Source organism: Marmota monax, unplaced genomic scaffold (genome assembly GCF_021218885.2).
Source record: "Marmota monax isolate L192 unplaced genomic scaffold, Marmota_monax_Labrador192_F-V1.1 WCK01_AAM20220418_F8-fsc00004, whole genome shotgun sequence".
Taxonomy (NCBI): Eukaryota; Metazoa; Chordata; class Mammalia; order Rodentia; family Sciuridae; genus Marmota; species Marmota monax.
Genome location: NW_026692881.1, coordinates 2266395 through 2291830, shown reverse-complemented (window position 1 = coordinate 2291830; position 25436 = coordinate 2266395). Strand labels below are relative to the sequence as shown.

The following is a 25436-nucleotide window of genomic DNA, read 5'->3' as shown; positions in this document are numbered from 1 at the left end:
CCCTCAAGTTGTATAGTAGGGGCAAGGGCTAGGGAAGAGGTGGAACTTGTCACCCATTCTGAGCCTGATGCCTTCTAAAACAGGTAGCACATGCGCAAAACAACTTTTAGCAACTATGGGTGTCCTGTGGACAGAGACAAAGCACTGGTAGGATTTTTTTCCCCTTTTGGAAATCACTGGTGTAAGTAGAATGGAGCCCTGGAAATTATGAATTCCTGATCGCCAAGAGAAGCCAGAATTCCACCCAGGGCATGCTCATGTAGAGCCACAATGGGGCACTTGTCTGCCTGGCTCTGATCCACCCCCACTCTGCCTATGAGTGAAACCCCATTTGGCAAGCTTAAACTCAATAAACTTTGAGCCTGAATATGAAGAGCACACAGGAAAATGAGGACTCTCAAAGAAAGACAAAGGACGTGAGGAATCCTAATAACTACCTCCCTGAGTAAGAGCTCTGTCAACATTTGAAACCATTCTTTTATTTCTCCTTTCTGGTCTGCACAGTCCATTGGGTTCAAACTCCAGCTCTACCATGGGCTAAATGTATATCCTTGGGCAAACTTTAACTTGTCTCACTTTCCTCATTAAAATGGGGGTTTAACTCAATCTACATCATAAAACTGAGGATTATCTGTAAAGTGCTTAGATAATGCCAGGCACACAGCTATCATCCAAAAGTGTTTGTTATTATTATGCTTTTAATGGTTATTATATTTCAAAATTATTAAAAAATATTTTAAAATAAGTATTCAATATAATGTAAGCATTGAAGAAAATATAAATACAGAAAATATTGGCAACAATTGTGTAGTCCCACCACAATTTGCAATGTGTTGTCTTCAAGTTATTTTTTAAAGCACATGTTAAGTGTAAGCACATATATTTTGAAAATCTCATTGACCCCATGGTCCAGCTTCATTTTTTTTTTTAATCCCAGTGTAATTATTTGTAGCTCTGCTTTATACTCTCTATTCTAGTTTAGATGATAAATTATATGGTCACTCTATTCATAGCAATATAGACGGTTTTGAATCTTATATTCTATTTAATATCATAAAGTTGTTGCTTCCTAAAACATGAGACATTTTTCTAAAATAGTATGGGTAACTGAGTTCTATTCAGTTCCTGACTGAATCCGGTTTAACCAACTCTATTTCTTCCAAAAAAAAAAAAAAAAGAAGAAGAAGAAAAGAAAAAGAAAAGGAAAACATGAACAATGTTAAAGTAATAAATGATAAATCTTGAAGTTAAATTAAATCCCTCACAGTGTTCTATCTAAAAAGAAATCCACAAAACACCAGGTCTGTGTAGTTATGAAGTATATGATTAAGGCATTTTTAAACACATGAGGAAACCAGATTGTTCTTAACTTCTGATGGGAGAGATAGTTTCACACTATTTAAAAAAATATTTCTCCTAATCTCAAACTACAAACCTAAATTTCTGATAGATTATGATTATGGGTAAGCATGCATGAATATATGATAAAAATAAATAGGTAATAATAAAATTGAATTGCTGAGTTAATTATTTCTTGTTGCAGAAAGCACACATATTAACATATATGAGGTGCTTTTGTTTTTTTGTATTTGATGATATTGAGAATTGGACCTAGGAGCTCTCCACCATTGAGCTGTATCTCCATCCCTTTTTATTTTGAGACAGAGTCTGGCTAAATTGCCAAGGATGGCCTTGAATTTGGTATGTTCCTACCTCAGCCTCTGTACTAGCTATGATTACAGGTGTATACCAGCAATGTATGAATTATATTTTTAAATAACTGACAGGTTTGGTTGTGGTAAAAGGCAAAATTATTACTCGAATGTCATAAATAGTAAATAGTAATCTGGAAAAATTGCAAAATATATTAGAGGAAATAGTTTATTTTTCTTAAAATAAACTCTTAATACCAAAAACATAGAGCTCTTTAAAGTGAGCAAAGAATAAATATTTAACAAATGTAGAGATTAAACTAAGCAATATTCAAAAGATGAAAGGATTTAATATTTCCTATAAAGAAATGCAATTTAAGGCCTGTAATGTTAGCAATTAAAACAATACCACCCCGTGCTAGTAAACAACAAAAAAGTAAAGTCAACCTTTCTACACTATAGTCATAAAAATGTAAATTGATCCACATTTTTTGGAGAAAAATTTATCAAAATGTATCAAAAGTCTAGGAATTTACCCAAAATAAATCATTTGGACCCCAAGATACAGAGATTTATATATAATGCTTGTGATTCACTGTAATCAGAAAAACTCGAAACCTACTAAATGAATCACCATGAATGACTAGTTCAATCATTTATGTTATATCCTTGTAATGGTACACCTTCTGAAATAATAGTTTAAAAATATAAAATTACATAGTGCTGTGGGAATATGTTAATGATATATTCCATGGGGAAAAAAGAAAGTTACAAAATATGTACAGAACCATCCCAATTGTGTGGGGCTAAATGAGTATATTGTGAAATAAGATGTAAACGATTAATTTTTCCCATTTGAGATTTGACTAAGGTGTAGTAAATATGCTAGAAGATCACTGATGAAATGTGAGACAAATCATCACATGCAGCATTTATACAGGAAATAATAAAATCAAACACTCTGAAGCCATTTCATAATGTTTGATCTCTCCAACTGAGTTGAAAATACAAAAGGACAGGAGAGATGAAAGGGTGCATCTCCATTGGACCTGGGGATTCTGAGTGGCCTGCTCTCCCAGGCTGACTGTGGGCATGTGTGCCTGAGAACTGAGAACTGGTTAGAAGCTATTAAGTCCTGCCCCACAGGCCACCTGAGTAGGCAGGAAGACAATCCATATCTTCCCTTGGGAGGGGCAATTAGTAAACAAGGGAGACAGTTGAGCCAGGGCATTGTGGGAGACAAAGGCAGCTGTGTTTATCTCTCATCCTAAGAGTTCTACTTTCAATGTATTGGCTCAACCTGAATACCCACATATTCCACAAAATACATAAAATAGTTGTGATAATGAATACCAATTGGTTGTTAGTGGTTATCCCTGAACTGTGTATTCGTGGGTAATTTTTTGTTTCTTATAAATAACAATATTTTTCTATTATACTAAAAATGGATAGGTTTTTATTTGCAAGTATGATTGATAAATCTTGGTGTTTTATGCAATTGAAAAGGATAGACTTAACTGGATTAGCAATCAAATGCATGAAAATGCCACAGACTTGATAAAACAGATTTTTATGAGATTCATGGAGACATGGTCAAAAAATCAAGTAATTGTGTCATTCCTTCTCATTTGAGGCTGGAAAAATACATATTTTACAAATGAATACATTTTACAAAATGTATTTTTTTGGCTTTTATAGCACATATTATAGGAGACTTAATATTTCTAGGATATTTCAGTCTGAAAAACACCCTCTCTCATCTGTATGGACCAGTAGCAAATTGTGATCAGTTTATATTTTCTGCCTTCAAAAATTTGATCCCTCCCCCATTTATTAATGTAAATTTCACTCCAATACCATGTTGTATACTTCCATAGAGGTTCCCTTCACAATCTAGTATGAATGGTACCTTTAATGTAAGAGTGTGTAACCTGTGCAACAGTACAAATCCACAACATCCTATGTAAACATCTCATTGCAGTCCTCCCTCCTAGCCTTTCCTGAGATCTCTCTCTCTCTCCATTTTATGTGAGTTTATATTACACCTTCATTTTTTACAGTATTTTCTGAAGCTGTCACACCTTTTCTTTGTGTCCTTATTTGTACCTTTTTGTCTCCTCTGTAACAATTGGAGAAACTTGAGATTAGGTTATTTGTCTCATGCTTTAGAATCCCTGGCAGCATCTGTCTCAGTGCCTTATACACTGTGTTAACAGAGGTGACAGTTAAAGTCACAAAAACAGCAATGATAAAAATAATGGATAATATTCATTGAAGGCTCCCCATTTGCCAAGTACAACAGGCCCTGAATGGATCATTCCATTTAGCTCTAGCAATAGCTGTATATGCTACAGACTATTAATATGTTCATTTATAAAGAAGAAAGAAAACCAAGGCTCATCAATCTTAAGTAACTTCTCCAATGTTAAACTATTTAGTAAAATCTTGAACAAAGAATGAAGGAAAAAAAATCTCAATCTCCTCTTTATATACTTCGGAGCTTATAATTCACTTTAATTAATTATAGTTTACTGGACTATGAGATTACTGATGGTTGGTGCTATGGACTGTGACCCCACCCGAGATTTCCATATTGAAACCTAATCTCCAACATGGAAGCATCTAGAGGCAGGGGCCTTAGGGGGTGATGTGTACATGAGGGTGGAGCCCTCATGATGGGGTTTAATTCCCTATAAGAGACCCCAGGGAGCTGTCTTTCCCCTTTCACCACCATGAGAGGGTGTATAGAGAAGGTAGCATTTATAAGAAAGCTGCTATCCTTTGGCAGTAAATTCACCAGCACTTGCTCTCCACACCCCCACCTAGTACTAGGGACTAACTTAGGTGTGCTTCACCACTAAGCTAAATCCTCAGTCCTTTTATTTTTTTTTATTTTTTTAATTTTTAGATAGAGTTTCACCATGTTGAGGGTGCTGGCCTTGAACTTTTGATCCTCCCAACTCAGCCTCCCAAGTTTCTGGGATTACAGATATGCACCATTGCATGCACCAAAATTCTGCCAACACCTTGATTTTGAACTTTCCAGTGCCCAAGATGGTAAAAAAAAAAAAAAAAAAAAATGTTTCTTGCTTATAGACCACACCGTTTATGGTATTTTGTTATAATCACAAAGTAAATTAAGACAACGGATTCTGTAATCATTACAGTTTGCATAAAATGTGGTATACGTTATATATGCTTAATTACTTGGCAAATAAATGAATATGTAAAGGTGTTATTTTGGCAGTGTTGGGCCCCACTTTTGAATTGCTTGCAGGTGTAGCCTACTCTGTTATGAGGGGTCTGTCACCTTCTTTTAACTAGAAGGCCCAGAAGATCTTCTGCAGATAAAGAAACTGAGGCACAATTAACACTGTGATTTGCACAAGGCCATACTGCAGTCAGCAGCTAGTCACAAGATTAGAAAAAGACTCTGACCCCCAATTCAGAGCACATTTATTATACCCTATTTCATTGCTGACAAACAGAACATATGTTTCTGAGTTACAAATACTGAGAGGGGCAAGAGGATAGTAAGGATCTTTTATGGAGGAAGTTTCCTGTTAAAGCCCTTCCAGGAACACCTCCTGTGTCTATGTAGTAAACACCCAGCCAGCCCTCCCTGTTCCCACACTGGCTTTTCCAAGATGTTCTCAGATTCTCTCCCCTCACTGTGCTAGATATGACAAAGGAGCACCCCCTATGCCCTGAAACTGAGGGTTTAGACACTGGTGGTTGACAATCCTGTGGGTGTCCTGGTACATGGGAAAAGAGATGGAGCTCTGGCCTGAGTTAGTTGTCCCTGCAGACCATTCAGAATAGGAGCCCTGTTAACTGTGCTCTCTCTTGGACTAGACTCACAGGCTATGGCAGGTCTAATTTTGGACTCCTGAAGTGATTATTTACTAGGAAGTTGAGGCACACAATTTGAGTTTGGGGTGATGATGGAAATCTAACCTGAGACCATTTTTTTCATTAGTCTTCTTCCGAACCACATTCACACCAGGATTCTCACATCTTCTATGGTGTTCTGAGAGTAGAACCTGGATTCTAAGAGCCAAAGCAACTGCAGATGAAAGCATATCAGCATATAGGGACTGATGCTGGGAGGTGTCTCTATTCTTCCATGGAGAATAGATGACTCCAAGAGTTTAAGCTATACCAGCTGCATGCTAAAGCTTGGACACACAGACCTATTGCCTGCTGCCACAGCCATGGGGCATAGCATGCTGATGGAGAGGGAAAGGCACAGGAAGATCTAGAATGGCTGCCTCTAGATGTGTGTGGTGGAGGAGAACACTCACTTCTGAAGGACTTCTTCTCTATCCCACCCCAGCCTCTGATTCTGCTCTGAATCTAGTTCTGGGAGCCCCTCTCAGGATCTCACTGGTTAGGATCTCAAGGAGAACTCAGAGTGGCATGCACACATGAAAGAAACAAACATGCCTGAATCTGTAGCTAGCCCACTGCTCTCTGCTCCTGTCTAGCTGCATGTCAAGGTGGTGGAGGTTACCTGACCTGAATGGGTATAGGTGAACAGGAAGATAAACAGGGGCAGGAGTCAATAGGTTGATCACAGTTTCGTGGGGAGCAACAATTACATTATAAAGAAAAAGAAGATTGAGGACTTCTTAGAATCTGAATGCAGCTATTCATGGGAAGGTACAGAAGTTGCAGGAGGCAGGGTAAAATATGCCCTTCAGGATTGCTTCATCAGTTGGTGCTGACTCCTACACAGAAGTTCACATCCTCTTGGCCTTGACAAGAGTACATTCTGCTTTGTTACTTTCCTACCTTTCACAAGAATCCCTACTTATTAGTCAAAGGTGTCATCTGAATGTTGAGTTGCAATTCATTGAATCCACTGGAAGTTCTGATTGAGCTGACAGTTATATGCATTAGATACTTTTTTTGAAAAAAAAAAAAAACTTTAAGTTATATACTTTTCAAAAAAAGTATCTAACTTATAAAGTTTGATTGTTGTGTATATGTTTAATAGACTGGAATAATCTTACAGGTTCTCTGGGGAGAGGTAAAATGGGTGATTTTTTGGAATAGCACATGTCAAGACCCAGCTAGGGATTATAAGACACTTGTGATAGCAGCCATTGAACCTCTTAGAGTAACTCCTTTGCATCATTTCCCAAATATATGTAATATGAGATTGTAATATATGTAATATTATATTATCTTGTAATATATGTAATATTATATTATCTTTTAATATATGTAATATTATATTTTAAAGATTTATCATCAAGGTACTTGTTTATGACCCACTTTACAGTGTCTGAGGGAGAAAGAAGAGCACAAGCATCCAAACCCTTGTTATTGGGATTTCAGTGACTTGAAGCAGGCATTGGGCAAATACTGAGAGAGGAGAAAAAGGAAGAAGAGATGGAGGGAAGAAAGGGAACAGAGGAGAAAAAATGGAAGTATTAAAGGGAAGCATATTTCCTGAGCATAAAGTCATTCCAAATATATCACGAGCAGCAAATTAAACAATCCTTCAGCAAGAATTTTGACAAGAAAATTTCATTAGGGATTTAAATCTCTATGGAAGCTCAAGTTGCTACATTAAGATATGAAAATTGTGCAAATATTGTTCCTTAGAATGATGTTTGCCGCAGGTCATTGAGTTTCAGTCAATGAAATTTAGAGTGATAAATGTCCTGTTGAAAATAACTGGAGGGAGGGAGGGTTCTGGGAGAGGAGGAAAGAACACTGCATTTGGGAGCACAGGCCGCCCTGGAGTCATTTGGAAGAGAAGTAAGACTCCAGTATTTTATTAACTAGTTGTGTGACCTTAAGCAAGTTTATTTAGCATCTCTGAGGTTTAATTTCCTCATCTACAAAATGTGGGCAATTTGTACTATATGCCCTGCTGGCCTGTGACTCGGAAGATTTACTGAAATAATCCAGGTAAAAACCCTTTGGCACAGTATCTGGTACCCAGGAAATTTAAACACACATAGTAATTATGGGTGAGATAAGATTCATCTGGAAATGACCCTGTGGATCTCTGGGACAGATGCTTAGAGATACCATTATTGCCACTGCCTGAGGCTTGGGAGCCAAATAAATCTGCCAAGGTCACATTGGGGTGAATGTTACACCAGATTCACACCTGTGTGTTGTGTCACTAGTCTATGGGGAACTCAGAGACTAAGTCATATTTGCATAATTTTGAATTAACAGACTCTTATTGATTAGTAGCTGCTCAGAAAACATTGATAAAATAAATTAATGATTTCAAAAATAAATCAATGTATACATGCATGAATGGAAGATATAATATTTTTTCCCATTTAAACTGTGTCTCCAGGACTCATCCATGGATTCTTAATGCTTATTTGCTTTTCTATTTTAAGGAATCCTGGCACTTTGCCTCACATCATCATAAGCCTTTTTTCAGAAAACAGGAGTAAAAGAAAAATAACTTCATATTATTCTGTAACCCAAATACTAAAAGTCCCCTTGGAGCGTTTCAGCATATTTCTGTTTCACCTTTGAATGAAAATAGGATCTTCCTTTTGTGATTTTATAAAAATTATTTTCTATTTTGTGGTTTCAGTTAATAGAAATATTTCATATAGCTGTCATTTTAATGTCAGATTAATACAGCAGGCAATATATGTGATATGATATTTTACTTAAAGTTTTTGGGTTTTGCTATTTAGAATATCCAATGTTTTCACCATTAGAAATATCACAGAACTAACTAAATAAATAAATGATATGCATGCAAAAATAGTCACTGTGACAGGAGGATCATCCTTCTCTGAGGAGTACAGTCATTAGTTGAAGGTTTCACCTTTGCTTTTTTGCTATGATGGATTATGATATCTAATTGGATAGCAAAATTTGATTCAAAATTTAAGGAAGTTATTTTACCTACTTTGTATCATATGCAAAGCCCAGTATTCTGTACTCTATAGACATTTCTCAGTTACATACGAAAGAGAGAAAAAGGAGGCAGAAAGGAGGAGGGAGGTTAGGAGAAAGGAAAGAAAATAGTGAAGAAAGGGAAATATGGAAAAGAGAAAAGGGAAAGGAAACTATGAGAATGAAAAACCAATAGGAAACTGGATATATTAGGGAATTTCTTTCTAAAAAAAGAAAAAAAAACCAAAGGAAGAATCACCACACCCATTTTTGCTTGCGATTCTAATATTCCGAATATGTGTATAACCACAACCAAAAATAGCTATTCAGAAACTACCTTAATAAGCAGCCACAATTATATGATAAATAAGAGGCAACATAGTCCCATAAGACCATGGTATTTCGATAATTCCTAGAGAACACTGCCCTACATTTCGGAGAACATAGGTATCCATGGCTGTGCTGGTAGCTGGCTTTTCAACAACCTTCACTTTCTCAAGGAGTGTTAAATTTGCAAATAAGAGTGCTAATTACTGCATCCACAGGCTACCTTGTCAGAATAAAACTCATTTAAATCAAAGTAAACAAAAACTTCTTTTATTTTAGGAAATTTGCATTCACCTCAGGACATGTAGCTGGAAATCAGGAGTGGAGGATGAAAATACATTTTGAAAAGATGTTGAAAGATAGCTAGACATGTTCGTTATGCCACAAAATCCATTCAAACCAGCAGGACAACCTCTGTCTATAGTTAATACAAAATATTTTGCGAAAATCCGTGTTATACAAGTTCAATATTCCGAAAACATAACATTGCCTCTAGGATTTGGAAATGTCTCTCATTATCCTCACTGAACTAAATTGTTGTTCAATAAAAATCCCCTTTCTTTAGTAATGATTCAATTGTAGCAGCCATTGAAAGAGAAGAAAACTACTTATAGATAAAATAAAGATTTGACATTTAACCAGAACTGGGCATTTTAATATAGGAAGCTATTTCTAAATCCATACAGAAACAGAAACTAATGATTAATAATATTTCTTAATTGAAAATTGTCTTCTTTTGTGAATGAAGTAAAATGTAATTCATTGTTAGCAAAGAAACTACTTATATGCAAATAGGTTTTGCTCAGAACAGTGTTTTAAAAGTTTGTTTGAAACTTATGCACTTTTTGAGGTACAACTTCTTAATCAGTAAGGTACATCTTTTGGGTGAACAACTGTGTTCATTATTCTGTATTCCTAACTTTGGTACTGGGTGATTTGGAGTGAGAGCTGAGAGCTAAGGTAGCAGGGTCTGCTGGGAGTTAGTTCCCATCTGAGATTAGAGGAGGTGTCGAATCCAGAGGAAAAACCCCACTAGGGAAGACCTTGACCAAGTGAGCTGGAAGCATGCTTTGAATATTGACATTTGTTACCATCCTCTGTGCTTGGCAGCTTTCAGAGACACAGGGTGAAATACAAGCTTTAGCAGAGTTAACAACCATTGCTTCAAGGAAGGGCTAACTATATAATACATTAGAGAAAAGAAAAATGCTTGACCTACTTGGATCCGATAAGATGGAGTCAGTTTTCGGCAGAAATTGATCACAACGGACTCCTTGGTAGCCTTCTTTGCACCTGAGGAAAAGGGATAAATTATAAATATATGCATGGGCTTGTAAATAAGTAAAATAGCCATGAAGTACATAATGGTGAGAACAGTATATTCATGCTTTTGCATTATCTGATTCAGTTTGTTTCTGACACCAACAGGAATGTTCTAGATTTTATTTTTGTGCAAAAAGTTAAAAAAGAAAATTCAGGTTTCTCTTATATATGCAATACTAAGGGACAAATTGAATAGGATTTTAAGATGCTCTTCTCAGTGATGCACATAATGGTTATCTCCATATTATAATTCTGGAAGTAGTGATAACCCCCCCTCCCCCCTTTTTAATGTAACACACTTGTCTCCAACATGCATTCAAAAACATATTGCAAGTGCCATTTTCCTCTTAAAAAGCATTTTCTTATATCACACATCACCCATTTTGGCTACTACATTTTCCATTTCCTAGTGTTTTATTAGTTTTTTCATTTGCTAATTTTACCACTTTTAATTTATTTCTTAGCTATTCTTCCCACCAGTGTCACCTAAACCTCTTTGTCAGAAAATATCAGCATTTCATCTGGCAAAGTCTGAGAGTCATCTAGAAGCTCAGGTTTCTCTCTCCCATTCTCTTTGATATTAAACAAACATTGCAAAGTGGCAGCTTTATGCCAGGCATTATACAAGGCAACCCTCCTGAGGTGGGCACAATTTAAATGCCAAGAATTTGCCTGGAAGCACTCACAATAAGCTATGACACCTCAGGCCACAGCTTTCTCATTCAGGGCTGCTTGGCCGCCTCAGACAGCAACAGCACATCAGCTGGCAGTTAAGGAACAAATGCAGTGCAGGCCCCAAAGCCTCCTCTGAACAGTCTCCTTAAGTGGGAAGGTGGCATTTACTGGTCTGTTTGAAGCTTAATCTGTCATGCTTGAGTTAAGCAGGGAAGCATCCATTGTCGCTTATGGGATGAATCTGTCCTACTTACAGAGGAGGAAATTGTGCCACTGGCATAAAAATCAGATTTAAAAAACTATCCTGTGGTTGTTAGAAATCTATGAAATTGATAAAAAAAAGAAAGAAAAAATTCAAAAGAGACCGGTGTATTAGAGATGAGGGCCATGGATTCTTTCTTTAGAATATGCTTTGTTTTCTCAGTGTAATAAACTATTAGGAGAGGTTTACTGCAACTAGAGCAGCAATATTGAAAGGCACCTAGGCAATGTCTTTACCTTTCATTTTGAGCCAAATTGGAATTCAGATAATCAGGCAGGCTCTCCACAGCATCTTTTTAAGCCTGGCACTCTGAAGTGTATTTGGCAATTTTCCTCATAGGCTAAGAACAAAGACCTCTGACATATGGATATCTCAGAATCCTCATATGCTATCAAAAATGATTGTTTATGCAGAAAGATAGTCTCATGATGTTTCTTAAATATGTATTTATTGTACTTGAAAACAGGAAACATGATTCTGGTTTTATAATGGTAGAAAGTTAGAGAATACTTAGGACTAAAACACATTTGAGATGAAAAAAATAAAATTCTATTCTCTGGAAGCTGCCCTGATATTGGTACAGCATACTATTGAGAATTACCTGTAACACAGAACTTTTTCATTTTCTCATGATGGTGAGTTATGTCCTGTGTATACATTATTGTGTGCACTCATTTTTCTGGAGATTTTATTTTTAACACATGTGGGAGATTTTAAGGACCCTCAATCTTTGTGTCTTTATTTAATATGAAATGGTACCCCTTGGGGAATGGTAGTGTTTAAGAAGAAGTACTGCGTTTGTTTTGTTTTGCTTTTTAAAGTTTCTTTGCTTGGAATGCATTATTCCATTTGTGCATGGGAAATAAAATAAAGAAATATGTTTGAAATTTTTCCAGTCTTAAAGTGATTTAAAGTGTATGAGGCCAACCCAAGTGTTCAGAGCTTATGGGGTATCAGGAAAATCACACAGCAAGTATATTCCTGCTGTCTTTGTACCTGTGGGCTGCAGATAATAAAGCATGAGGATATTGCCACAGCCTTGTGCAGGCTAGGAAGCCCACCAGGAGCTGTATGGCCAGATATGCAGCAAACCCTGCTCCTTTATGAAGGAGGCAGGAGTCACTGTTAATTGGTACCAGGTTTGAAGAACAACATGTTAAAATTCCCATTTAAAAACCACACCATATATCACCTTGATAAGTTCAGACTCATCCAAATGTGAAGATAGAATGTTGGTAGCAGGCAAGGCCAATGAAGGAGATTGAATTTATGACAATACTAAAGAGAAGATGCAAAAGAAAAAATAATCTTCAAATGTACTTCCATTGAATAATTGCATTTGGCAGACCTTCCTGCAGTGTGATAAGCACATCTTCTGAGATATATCACTGCATTGCTTGTTTTATTTTTGTTAGTTTGGGTGGTGGTGAGAGTGTTTTTGCTATTTTTTCCCCCTTTGAAAGACACAAGTGTAAATTAAGAGGAATTTATGTCCTAGAAAGATCTAAAGCATAACAGAATTAATAACAATAAGTACACATGCAATCATTACTGGTAAATGCTTGTGTTCTTCTAAGTACATGTCTGGCCTGATCTAGGCTAATATTCTATTATTTCTCTACTGGGTCTTGCTTTTTTAAGACTCTACTGAATCCATCTACTGTTTTCTGGGTTTCTTTCTACCCCTCTGCAGAATACTTGAATCACAGCAACCATATTAAAAGTTATGATGTAGTTCATTTGTTTTACAAGTAAGTTTTGATTCTACAACTACAAGGCAAAAGAGCATGCTTAAGACAAGAAACAGCCAGGATTGACAAACAGAGAGAGGGCTCAGGATGTAGCATGGTGGTAGAGCGCTTGCTTGCCTAACATGAGAGGCCTTGGGTTCAATCCCTTGTATGGCATTAAAAAAAAAAAAGTTAGGAGAACTATTATCAATGGTGAAATAACCACAAGAAATTGAGAACTGAGGCATTTTTCTCTGCAAAGAATTAGCTACAGATCCTCTGTGTTTTCTCTCAGGTGAAGGTGTTATTCCTTTGCAAACCAGTAAATTCTTAAAAATGCTGTGTTTTTACATTTCCAAATTTAAAAAGCAACAGGGAGGGAAGGAATCATTGAGGCTACAATATCCATAAGCAGAGTAGGACCAGTGAGAAGTTGTAGGGCAACTATGAGAGGGTTACCACAAAATAAAAGATTGGTCTCTAGCAATGAAAGAGAGGGTGTGGGGAGAGGGCTGGAGACTCTCAAAGCCAGTGTAAGCAACAGAAAAGGTTCTTCTTTTGATGAACCCTGGGATCAAGTTGTAGACAGGGAGGGCTCTCCTTTCTGAAGGAACAGGGCCAACACGTAGTTTCAAATGCAGACATCAGTTTTTGACTCCTTACGTCACTCCCACTTTGCCCTCACTTGTCCAGCTGTGTCTGAAATAAAAAGCATCCCATTCAATTATTTTTCCTCTTCTATAATGTCCCCAAGGAAAAGCAGAGTGGTTGGCTTTAGTGAAAACTTTTAAAAGGCAATCCTGAGCAAAAGAGTAGACGAGAATAATAGTGTCCAAGATGAGAAAATACAAAATGCATCATCCTTGGCTGGAATTCAATTCTCGTTTTATCTGGTGTGGTGAAGCAGAAGCAACAACATATCACCTGGCCTCATGAGGAAGACCTCAAGGGAGAGACATAAAATGATCAGGCCACATGCTCATGTTTCCCCAGAAATCTCCATTCGTTGGCTATATGAAAGTGATTTGACCTTGGCAGGCAGCCCATGGTCCTGACTTCCCACCATTCCCTGCTCTTCTCTTCTAATTCTCATATGCCAGTTTATTTTTTGAAGTCCATTTCGTGAATCAGTTAGGGCTAATCATATTAAGACTATGAGTGAAAATCAAAGGTCTCTCAATCATTATTAATAAGCTCCCCATACTTCAGATTATTCTTCAATTTCTCCTGGTAGGGAAACAAAATAGAAGTACATAAAACCTGTTTCACTGAATAAACTGTATTATTCTCTTGCTCCTCATCTATTAGTTTCCTGGTCATTTACTCATGAGCACAAGGTGTTATCACCACTTGCCAATAACTAAGAGGATTACTTAGTGTTTGTATGGATGTACTTTAGGTAAATTATTGAATACTTTTGCAGTTTCAACCCAAATAAAATATATATGATAAGAGGAAGGAGGAAATATATGAAGGATACAAATCTGTTCAAATGCTTGTTTTAATTCCTGTATCATACCTGGCCTCTGCAAAAAATTCTCCATGAAGTATACATGCTTTCTTCTTTGACCTTGATTTTAGACATAAAATTTTAAATAGCAGATATCAATTAGTGTCCTGAGGGAAATGATGGCAGATAAACTGTATGGTTAGCTTCCTAACTAGAGAAACTTTATCCTGAGGAAAAAGTGGCCTTTCCTTTTGAATGTTACAGGAAACAGTACTTAGTAAGTAATGTATAAGCCTGACAATTTTAAGGGGTGTATTAAGTGTTGATTTGAGAAAGGAAAAGCCCGTCCAGGTATTCTTCCCTGTTTTGCAAATCCTGCCTGGCCTCAGTGTCAATACTTGGTTGGAGAAAATGAAAAAATCATCAGACAATGAAACATAACATTTTAGAGGCACTGTGGTTTGCAGCACTGCCTAATTTTAAATTTCAGATTTACTGTCTACTGGTTGCTTAGTGTATCTATAACTTCTTTTCTTCATGTGTAAAATAGAGATCATAAGAATAGCTATATTTTAGAATAATTAGGAATAATAAAATACTTGTAGTTCATTGTAAGCATTCAATAAATGTTAGTTTTCAATATCCGTTAAATTTGAATCATCCTCATTTTAAAAATAAGGAAACAGAAACTGAATAAGTTATCTCCCTTCAAGATCACCCAGCAAGTATTTGACTCATGAGCAAACTCAACAGGGATGACATTAAATTCCTTGATTCACCTATGATACCTTCTGATACTCTATGGGAATCCCCCAGGTATATACATTGCCATACATGCCATCTTTTTCCCAAAAAGTACTGTACAGTCCAAATATCATGAGGTGAAATCACAATTTATTTTTTAAAATTAAAGACTAGATTTGTAAATTATTATCTGATTTTGAAATGTAAAGCTATGACGTTATAGATTCTGGTCACTGACTTACAGACAAACTTCTTGAACTTTATATTGATTAAAAAAGTATTCATCAATGATGTATAGAAAATTCTCAAGGAGAATTGTTACTAAAGAATGATAATGCACTCTTTCTCTAATTGAAGAATACAAATTATATATACATATACACCTATGTATATAGTTACAATTTTTAACATGGTGTTTTGAAGTATGTATACACTGTGGAATAGATAATCAAGTAACTAGCATGTGAATACATCATATATTTACCGTAAGTATACATTTTTCTGTAATAAAAACATTTAAAATTCATTCTCTTATCAATTTGTAAGTATACAATGGACTGTTATAAACTATACTTATAATATTATGCAATGTTTATTCTTTCTGTACATTATTGGTGGGAATGTAAATTAGTATAGCAATTACAGAAGACATTATGGGGGTTTCTCAACAAACTGAAAATGAAACTACCATATAATAAAGCTATCCCACTACATACTTTGGATAAATATTAAAATAATATGCAACCAATATGTCAAAGACATATCTTTATTTCTCTGCTCATTTCTCATTCAATATCTTTGTTATTAGCCAAGATATTGAATCAATGTAGGTATCTATCAGTGGATGAATGAATAAATAAAACATGGGTTATGTACACAATTGAATATCTACCACAAAAAACGAATGAAATCTTTCATTTGCAATAACATATGTGAACCAGGAGTACATTGTATTAAGCGAAACAAGTTTGGTACAGAAAGAAACATCTTGCCTGCATGTGGAATCTAAAAGAAATCTTTCAACTCATAGGAAAAGTAGAATCATGGTTACCAAAAGCTGGAATGGAGCTGGAGATTTGGACATTGGGAGAATGTAGGTCAGAGGTTAATGACATTTCTTGATGAGAGGTTATTCTTAATTTAAAAACAAAAAGCCAAAACCAAGTAACCAAAAACAAAACAAAAAAACAATGCATGGATTCACATCAAGGCCAAGTGAACTGCTCAGCATTAAGAAGATGGGGAGTATAGGAACTAGAATTTCAAACCAGGCCTTTGTGGATGCAAAATGTGTGTTGGGTAGATAAGAAACTTTTTTAGCTAAAGATCTGCAGCCTAGAGTTTTTGGCTCAAAGACATGAATGATGTTATAAGAAATTCCCTCTCTGCCCAGTCATCACTGAATCTGAAATCTAGACTTGAATATGGAGAATATTGTGACACTGATTAAAGTGTAGGCTTTTTTTTTTCTACTGAATTGAGAGTTTAATTAAGTGGTATTATTTAAAAAGGAGGACTAATTGAGACAGAAAAATCTTTAAGCTAACCAATTGATATTAAAATTACCTAGAGACTGGGTACAGCCTTTCCACAATCCTTTCAACCATAAAAGGAAGAATCTGGGATTGGATTATTGAAAAGTGCAGAGTAGCAGTTGCCTTCTAGATGGTGATTTTCCATTGTGATATCAGTAGCTTTCAAGTATATCACAAATGCCAGGTTGATGCAACTGGGATTCATAATGTCACTCTGAGATTTCTTGCTAACAGAGTTCTGTCTGAAATCTTAAGAATATGAATGTGTTTAAAAACTTATCCCTTTAGCAAAGTTTGGATTCAAAAATAGAGGGAAGCCAATTATCATTATACTGCTATGATCTGAGGTGTGAATTTGAAATCATCTGCTCAAATCCAGGAGGTATGCTGCATTCATCTCTTATCTGAGCCATAAAGAAAGGAGAACAATGCCAAGATTGAGAAGTTAAACAATTACAATAACAAATGTGTGTTTACTCAGCCATAAGGTTGTTTCAACCATGCATAGATGATCAGGGCCTGTGTCCCTTGGCTACCTGTACACTCTGCTGGTCAACTTCAGTACCAGGAGCCAGCAGCCCATTCATATACAGTCATTTGACTCCACTTTATGGCACTTTCATTCTTGGAGAATCAGTGGCTCAGGAGTTCTTAATCTGTCTGAATCAACCTTTTCACCTTCAACAATTTTTGCCCCTACTTGCCCAGAAGCTGTATTTCAACGTCACTACCTCATTCACAAAATAAAAGTACATAACATGGAATGAAGGTACTGCACAATTTAGGATGCAGAGTGATATTATTTAGAGCAATAATGTGGGCTGAATAACCCATCTTATATAGTTTGATTTTACCACATCTAAAGTAAAAATAACCTATTATTGGTCTAAGATGATAAATAAAAGTAAAACAGGGTAGCCCCTTGGAGGGAAGTCTTCATAATGGGAATATCAAAGATCATGAAATAATAATTAAATTAATGAAGAACAAAAGTCTTAGGGAGTAACAATGACACTGGATGGAACTTTGTTTCATGTCAATTTGAGAAAATTCCTTAATACTAATTTCCTAGTATATACAAGATCTATTATGACACAAATAAAGCTTGTCTTCGGGATTTAGGATAAACTCCAGTTCTGTCACCTAGATGGGTGATGGAGGCCTATGGACAATCTCTCAAAGAGCTCAGATGCTCAGCTCCCAATGGGGTGACTAGGTCTTGATTTAAGGTGTGCTTTGTGCACCTGTGCATGCATATACAAACACACCCTCACCACCTTTATTTCTTGTAAATACTTCTAATAATCAGACAATCGTGGTAGATAATTTAGGTCCTAACAGCAAAGTCTGAGAAGAGTCGGGCTCTCCTCTGTTTCTCTAGTTAATTAAAAGTTCTTATGATTGCCTTTGATATTTCTCAGCCAATAGTACACCAGGATTCATTGTCAGATCCACCTCCTATAATTCTTTTTCATTGTTTGAATTCAGATGTTACTAAGACTGAGAGACAGGCCAATTGCAGACTTTGTTGCTTAGGTTCAGCCACTGTCAGACTCTCACTTGTCTCCACTTGCTCAGAAATATAAGCCTAATTAATGCAATCCACAAAGGTAATGACCACACTCATTGGCTCCCAGCTCAGCAAGAGAAATAAATGCAAGCCACAACAGGGCATCCCAAAGTTACTGTATTAGTTCCTCATGCTCTAACAAAATGTCATAGATGGTGGCTTAAATAACAGCCATTTATTTTCTTATATTTCTCAACACTTGAAGTCCAAGATCAAGATATTCTCAAGGGCTTTGTCTGGTGTGGTCTTACCATCTCTAGGTTGCCAAAATCTGCTGTGCCCTCACCAGGCGTGGATATCTTCCCTGCCTTCCTCTTACGTAGTTATATTCCTGAAGGATCAAGTCCCCACCCTTACAAACTCCTTTAACCTTTATTGCCTCCTTCAGGCCCTATTTTAGAATACAGTCTTTATGGAGAATGTGACAATTCATATATAATGGACTATGAACACAATCCATAACTCCTCTGTCCATAGCAGCTACCAAGTGGGAGAATGACTGATATTAATAGAGTAACAAAGACCAGGAAGTGTATTCTGTCTTGAGCAGTTAATAAATCACTGCTTTGAACTATGTAAAACCTGGACAGTGAGACCTGCTTTGGGGAACCCTGTGGTGCAAGGGTGCCAGGGGAACACCCATCTGCAACATGACTCCTGTTGATAGGAAAGTTACGTGCTTGTCATGAAATTCACCAGTTCAAAAGCCTTGGTATCAAATCCCAGTTGCCAGGAGGTAGAAGTGAAGGGCAGTATACCTCAAAAAGTTTTTCACACTGAAACCCTTTAATGATAATACCTATATAAAAAACTTGCAGGTTTTCATTCTGTTTGTTAGATCCAGCCTTCACCAGAGTTGGATCACCCACTGAGTCTGGCTGCTGCTCCATTTTTGTGTCTTTTGTCTTTATTTCTTAATATTTCTTTGAACTTTCATTTTCTCAAGCCAACTTACAGCCTGCATTTGGTTAATGGTTCACCTGCTGTGTGGGCCACGGTGGACAGAATTCTCCTATGTGTATTGATGCCAGATAAAATACAGGGCACCCATTAAAACTGAACTTCAGATCAATATTTCTGATGTGTGTCAATATTATGATATGTGGGCTATACTTACATTAAAATGTTTGCAGTGTTTATCTGAACTTCAAATAGAATTCAGTGTCCTGAATGTCCTGTATTTATTTGCTCAATCTGGCACTCTTATCTGTTGGGACTAAAAGAATACAAATCATCAAGGAAGTAAGAACTCCCTTCAGGAACACCTAGGTAAAATTTAATAGGTAGTAATTTTGCAATAACCATATCCCATTCTGATCAATTTCATAATCTCTCATTTTAAGGATAAGAACTTGGGCACATATTATACTAACTTCTATAAAGGAAGAAAGACATTTGATGAGCTCACACAGTCTCAAAAGGTTGAATATAAATTTCAATGCCTACTTTTTCAATGGCCAAGCACTGACAGGCTCAAGATGACTGAAAGAAACAACACTGTTTGACAGTGTTGAGTGCACGTTTCTGGTTTGATTGTGTGGATCACCATTTACTACTTTGCATAAAATCTGAATAAACCATAAGAGCTTGCTGGCCAACAGCCCAAGTGAGATAGCAGTCAAAAAGAGCCCATTCTTCCTGCTTCATTCTGCATCTGACTTTGCTCAGGATAATTATAATACTGAGGCACTCACAAGCTATTGACTTTGAAAAGCGGCAAACACAGATGTGGAACACAGGGCGAGGATAACCTAAAACCAATGATCAAAGTTAAGAAGAGACTCATCCGGGGGGCTGCAATGTCCTGTCTGGAATTCACTGTTCCAGGTAGGAGAGGATGAGAGAGTATGCTATCCACAAGAGATCAAAGAGGTCAGCCTTGTTCTCTGCCTCAATTGTGTGGGTGATTCCCTGAAGCAAAACAGTACACAGCTTGATAAGGAAGAGTGAAAAGAAAATAAATCTGGGAGATAATTCCCATTTAAAAAGCATCCCTATGATTGGCATTATAAAGGAGAGAAGGAGCTCATTAGTAATCGAACTGATAAAACCACTCGCAGCATGCTTCAGAAAGAAGTCGTAATAATTATTGTCTAAGAAAAGGGGCAAAGTATCCACATAGTGTCATTCACAGATCGGTTTGCAGACATCACCGAGCAAGCTGCAAAAAGTCCCACAATTTTCTGATTTAATTAAGTGAACAAGGCAAAAGAATCACAAACTTTTACAGTTCATACATCTGAATCATAGGGGGTTCTACCAGAAATATAAGTTTTTAAAAGCCATTTTAGAAGCCCCCAGAGTTACTGAACCCTCATTCAACAGTATAATTTCCCCTGTTTCTCCCAGGATATTGTACAACAGGGTGTAGCGTTTCTGCTGGTTAAAGGAAGTGGGAAGCTTTGATCAGAATTCACTATAATATATCTCCCTCATGTGATAAATGATTTACTGCTGAGGATAAATGGATATAATCTTTCATTATGCATGACATTCATCAGCAAGAAGGAAGCCTTGGATTGGATGGAAAGTGATTTCATATTAAAAGCATCCTGCAACTCAGGCTGAGAGATGAAAGTGAGGTCTGACCTTAAAAAAAAAAAAAAAAAAGAAAAAAAGCACAAACTTGTAGGTTTAAATGGATACTCAGTCAAACATAATCGTTACTTTAAGTTTGAAAATGTTTTAGGAAGAAACAAGGGAATTATGTGACTACAGCATCCACAGTTTTACACAAAATCCCCCATTTCTTAACTATATTCCTCTATTCAAATGTGTCATGAAGACCATCTTGGGAAACTGAGAATAATGATGAAACAGGTATTGATGAGGCAGAATGGATAGGAAGCAAGGTAAGGGACTTATTTATAACGTCAATGCTCCATATCATATAAAATCAACAAATAGGAAAATTAAAAATGAAAAGGGTTTAGTAAACTTGCCTGTGTGTGGTTGGGGAGAGGGTCTCAATAAGGGAATAGGGATGAGAAAGTTGGAGAAGGAATAGATCCATGGATGGTGGCTTTTCTTAAAAGCACTCCTACATTCTCGCATTTTTGAAATTTAAAAAAAAACATTCACTTAATGGTGATGCTACATAAGTTACATCACATAATTTGGTAAAACATGATGTAAGTTCTTTGCTTGGTTGAGTTTTCCTTTTTTGGGGGGAGGGGAGCAGGGAGTACCAAGACTTGAACTCAGGGGTAATTGACCACTGATCCACATCCTGAGCCCTATTTTTTATTTTATTTAGAGAGAGGGCCTCACTGAGTCGCTTAGGGCCTTACTTTTTGCTGAGGCTAGCTTTGAACTCGCGATCCTCCTGCTGCAGACTCCCCAGCCACTGGGATTACAGGTGTGTGCCACCATGCTTGGCTTTGTTAAGTTCTTAAAACAGTGATATCTTCATTTCTCTTTCTATGCAAATCCCCCAATGCAATAGTATATCTTCAACACAATAAAATAGAGCATCCAAATTAAACCAAATGCAGGCATAGATTTGCCCCTAATCTAAACTTTTTCTAACAACACAGAATCATGGACACAGAAGATATCATGGGGAGTATCTGTTCCAACCACTTCATGTTGTGGAAGAGAAAATTATAAACCAGATGGAGGGACATGCCTAAGATAAAGGTCTTAAGGATAAAACAAGGTCCAGGACCCACATGTTCTGCTTCTAAATCTAGAGTTCTTTCTGCTGTTTCACACTTCCTCTTAAAAAGAAAAGACTTATTCCTAAATTCATATGCCATACACGATACCAGATTTTTCTGAATCCTTCCAATGAAAACATATGTTCTTTTGGAAAGCATTCAGTGCAATTCAACTGGCTAGAGTTCTCGTAACACCCTCACCCTCAACTCTTATTTTCTGGTAACAATGCCAGGTCAAAAGAAGTAGCAATATCAAAGTCACTAGCTTGGACCAGATGGGATAGTGAAATACAGTATTCTAAATCTAAATGTCCTTGGGCACTGGAAAAATCATACAAAACACAGGCCAGAATAGGTGAGCTAGAGATGAGAATAGATAGTCTTTCCCTAGTGAGAGGGATGTGACTATTGACCTTAAATTCAAACAAAGCAGAAAGCATCTGACACAAGTTAACAAAAATGTAGCAGATATCCACAGAGTGTAAACTCAAAGTGAAAATCAGAGGAAGGATATTGAACAAGTGTTTGGTGAAATGAAATGAAAACACCAAAGATGAACAGCAAATTGAAATCAATACTCAGTGATTATGTTCTGCGCGTGCACACACACACGTATGCACACACACACACACGATTCAATTAATCAAGTGTAGGTGCTCATATTTGATATTTTACATGTGTTTTATTTAGGAAAAAAAAACTGACCAGAAAATGCTATCAGAAAGTACTTGTACATGTTGTAGAATAACAGATGAATAATCACCCTTGAAAACATACTCTACAAAAAACACAAGTTTTAAGCACTTTACCAAAATTAGAGAAAATAAACCTGTGACACCCAGCAATGAAAAAGATATAGTTTCCACTATTTTATGGATGAGGAATCAAAGTTCAGAGAAATTAACTTCTGTGTCCAAGATCACATGGAAATCATGTATTAGAACTTCAATTTGACTTCAAAGTTCAACCAACATTTTATTTTTCACTCTTGTGTTACTATTGACTGCTCAGATAGTATTATGCATGCTTTTAAATTCTCCATTTTATTATTAACCATCTGTTAAGGAAAGATAAAAATGAGACTAAAAATATAATAATATACTCACATTTAATGGCATAATTTAATCAATCTGGAAACGCCCAAAATAAAGATACCATGATATTTAATAAGGCTTTGGACTCAACATGTTAAAGTATTCTAATATCTTAACTCATATGCTCACTTAAAATTAAATATGCTGAGAAGGCTGCAGTTGACATATTTGAAAACAGAAACTTCTTTGAAATAAGGAATTTTTACAAAAGCCATCGGTGGCACACAAGAAGAAGGGGTGAGAGGCTAAACAGGAAGTGAAGTAAGGAGGACTGGTAAACAGTATGAAATCACTTTATCCCTAGGCTGAAGGGACATGTCTAAGTCAAAGAAACTAAGGCAAAGCCAGTGGGTCTCTCGGACAGGAGCTAAAACCCTACATAAACCTCATTTCTATAGGAAGTGAACCAAGAAAAACAGGAAACAAAGCAGAGAGAGAAAGCCTTCAAATTTATGGTTTCTTACTGGCCAACTGCACTCAGAAGGTGTTGATCAAGAGAGTCTAAGATCTGAAAAAGGTCAAGGGAACAGATATAAGGGCAAGAAGGTAGCTGATGAGCAGGTTGGTCATACAAAAAGATCCATAGACCTATGTACAGTTATAGATTTAAACAGTTATAGATACATCTATAAATTCTTCCTCAGTATTAATCAAGAATTGGTTCCAGGACTCCCCATAAATATCAAAATCAATAAATGGTTAAATTCCTTATATAACAAGACCTCCTACCTCCATATAACCTAGGTAATAATAAGAAAAAAAAATAACAAGAAAAAAAATGTCTGGACATATTCAGTAAAGAGAAAACTTTTTCTTCAAAATATTTTCTATCAACACTTGTCTGAATCTGTGGATGTGGAACTCACAGGCTCACAGTCCTACTGTAAATCACCCAGGCATGTTTTTATAACACCAGCACCAAAGATGCTTTCCCTAATCATCTAAATAGAGATCTTACTAAACTTGTAGAAATAAATAGAAATGATTCCAATAGCTTCATAAGGAATCTGCACTAGTCCATCCAGTCTATATACTTCACCACAGTCTATACACTTCACCGCCATGTAACTGCACCTATAGGGCACATAGGTATTCGCTCCCTGTTCAGCACTTCGATAGGGTGATTAATTCCTCTGGGCACTCATTTCCTCCTTTGCCAACAGGGCTAATCTCCATGGTCTGATGCACTAGAGAACCCTGATCACTGACTACTTAAAGTTCATAAAATTCTCTTAAAGATGAAGAGTTCTGGTTTTTGCAATCTGTTCCTTAGCTTTGAGTAAAAATATTACACCATATAAAAGTTTCTGGGGGATTTATTATCAGCATTGTATTAAAAAAAAAGTCACACCACAATTACAATTACTACTTTAATGACCTCCTCTAAAACTTCCCAAGGCTACAACATAATTAGTCCATTTTATAATGAGCACTTTAAAAAAATCATTTGACAGAAGAAAATAAAAAGAGACTGGGTCTCCTGATTGCAATCTAAATTACTTGATGTAGAAAAGGAAGTCACTTTTATCAGTGCCTAGAGTTTCCTGGATTCTGTACTAGACACTTACATAATTGTCATTTATTCCACCCAGTATTGTTGGTCAGCAGGGTTTTAGTTATGAGTTTAAACATGACAAATGGAGGTGTGTAGTGATTAGGTAATTTGATTGAGTCACAAAGTTCCTGAGATAGGATGCTATGATTTGTGCCCAGGGCTTTTTGATCATAACTTTTAACTGCACAACAGTGGAAAGCTTTTTAATTACTTTCCTTTTGCTCACAGCTGTCCACTTACATACTAGAACCTTTAGTTTCAGTATTAACTTTTGCTATGAGAAAAAAGAAGACACTGAACAGCACAGGAAAAATGACCGGAATCACAAGAATGACCATGCTATTGTTCTTGGTTCATAGAAAGCACACTCCTGCATTTTTCAAGTTATCATATTTTTATTTTTATTATTAAAATTCTAAAATTTGTTTTCCTTTTGAATAAACTGGAGAAGGTTCAGTTGTGTGGCCAGTCCACATCAACAATGAAAGAACTAGTAAATTACTAGTCATAATTTTTAAGAAATGTGATTCCATAGTAATTTTTCACTGATTAAATAGAAACTATTTTCCTGAGTAAAAATTGTAATAAAGTATTGAACAAATTATGAAAATATAAAATATTTAAAATGGTGATAAAATATTAGTTTTAATATTACATCATTTAAAGCATCTATATTCTAGTGATAAAAGCATTTAAATTTCAAGTTCTATGATAATTTATTTTGAAATCAGTCCACCAGTTGTTCTTTATGGATCCTTTAAATTACATATAAACACCTTGGTGATCAGTAGTAATCAGTTTTTCCCTTAATTTGATTTCCATGATGTTATTAGAGTTGGTATAGATAACAGAGTGCCTAGACTCTAAGGTCTGTTATTTTTTTCCTAATACCTTTCTTCAATAATCATAAGTGCCTGTCATGAAATGAATCAGGTCTTCATTTTGGTTTGGACAAAAAACCATTAATTTTATCAA

General features: G+C 36.2%; 1 protein-coding gene across 4 annotated transcripts in view; it reads right to left on the bottom strand.

Moving 5' to 3' along the window:
• The window catches only part of Nrg3 (neuregulin 3), a 1062638-nt gene that overhangs the window by 245074 nt on the left and 792128 nt on the right, over positions 1-25436 (bottom strand). For all 4 annotated transcript variants that reach the window (XM_058581037.1, XM_046450261.2, XM_058581038.1 and 1 more), the window contains exon 3: positions 10084-10157. In XM_058581037.1, the coding sequence (XP_058437020.1) occupies positions 10084-10157 (74 nt within the window). The remainder of the gene's footprint in view (positions 1-10083; positions 10158-25436) is intronic.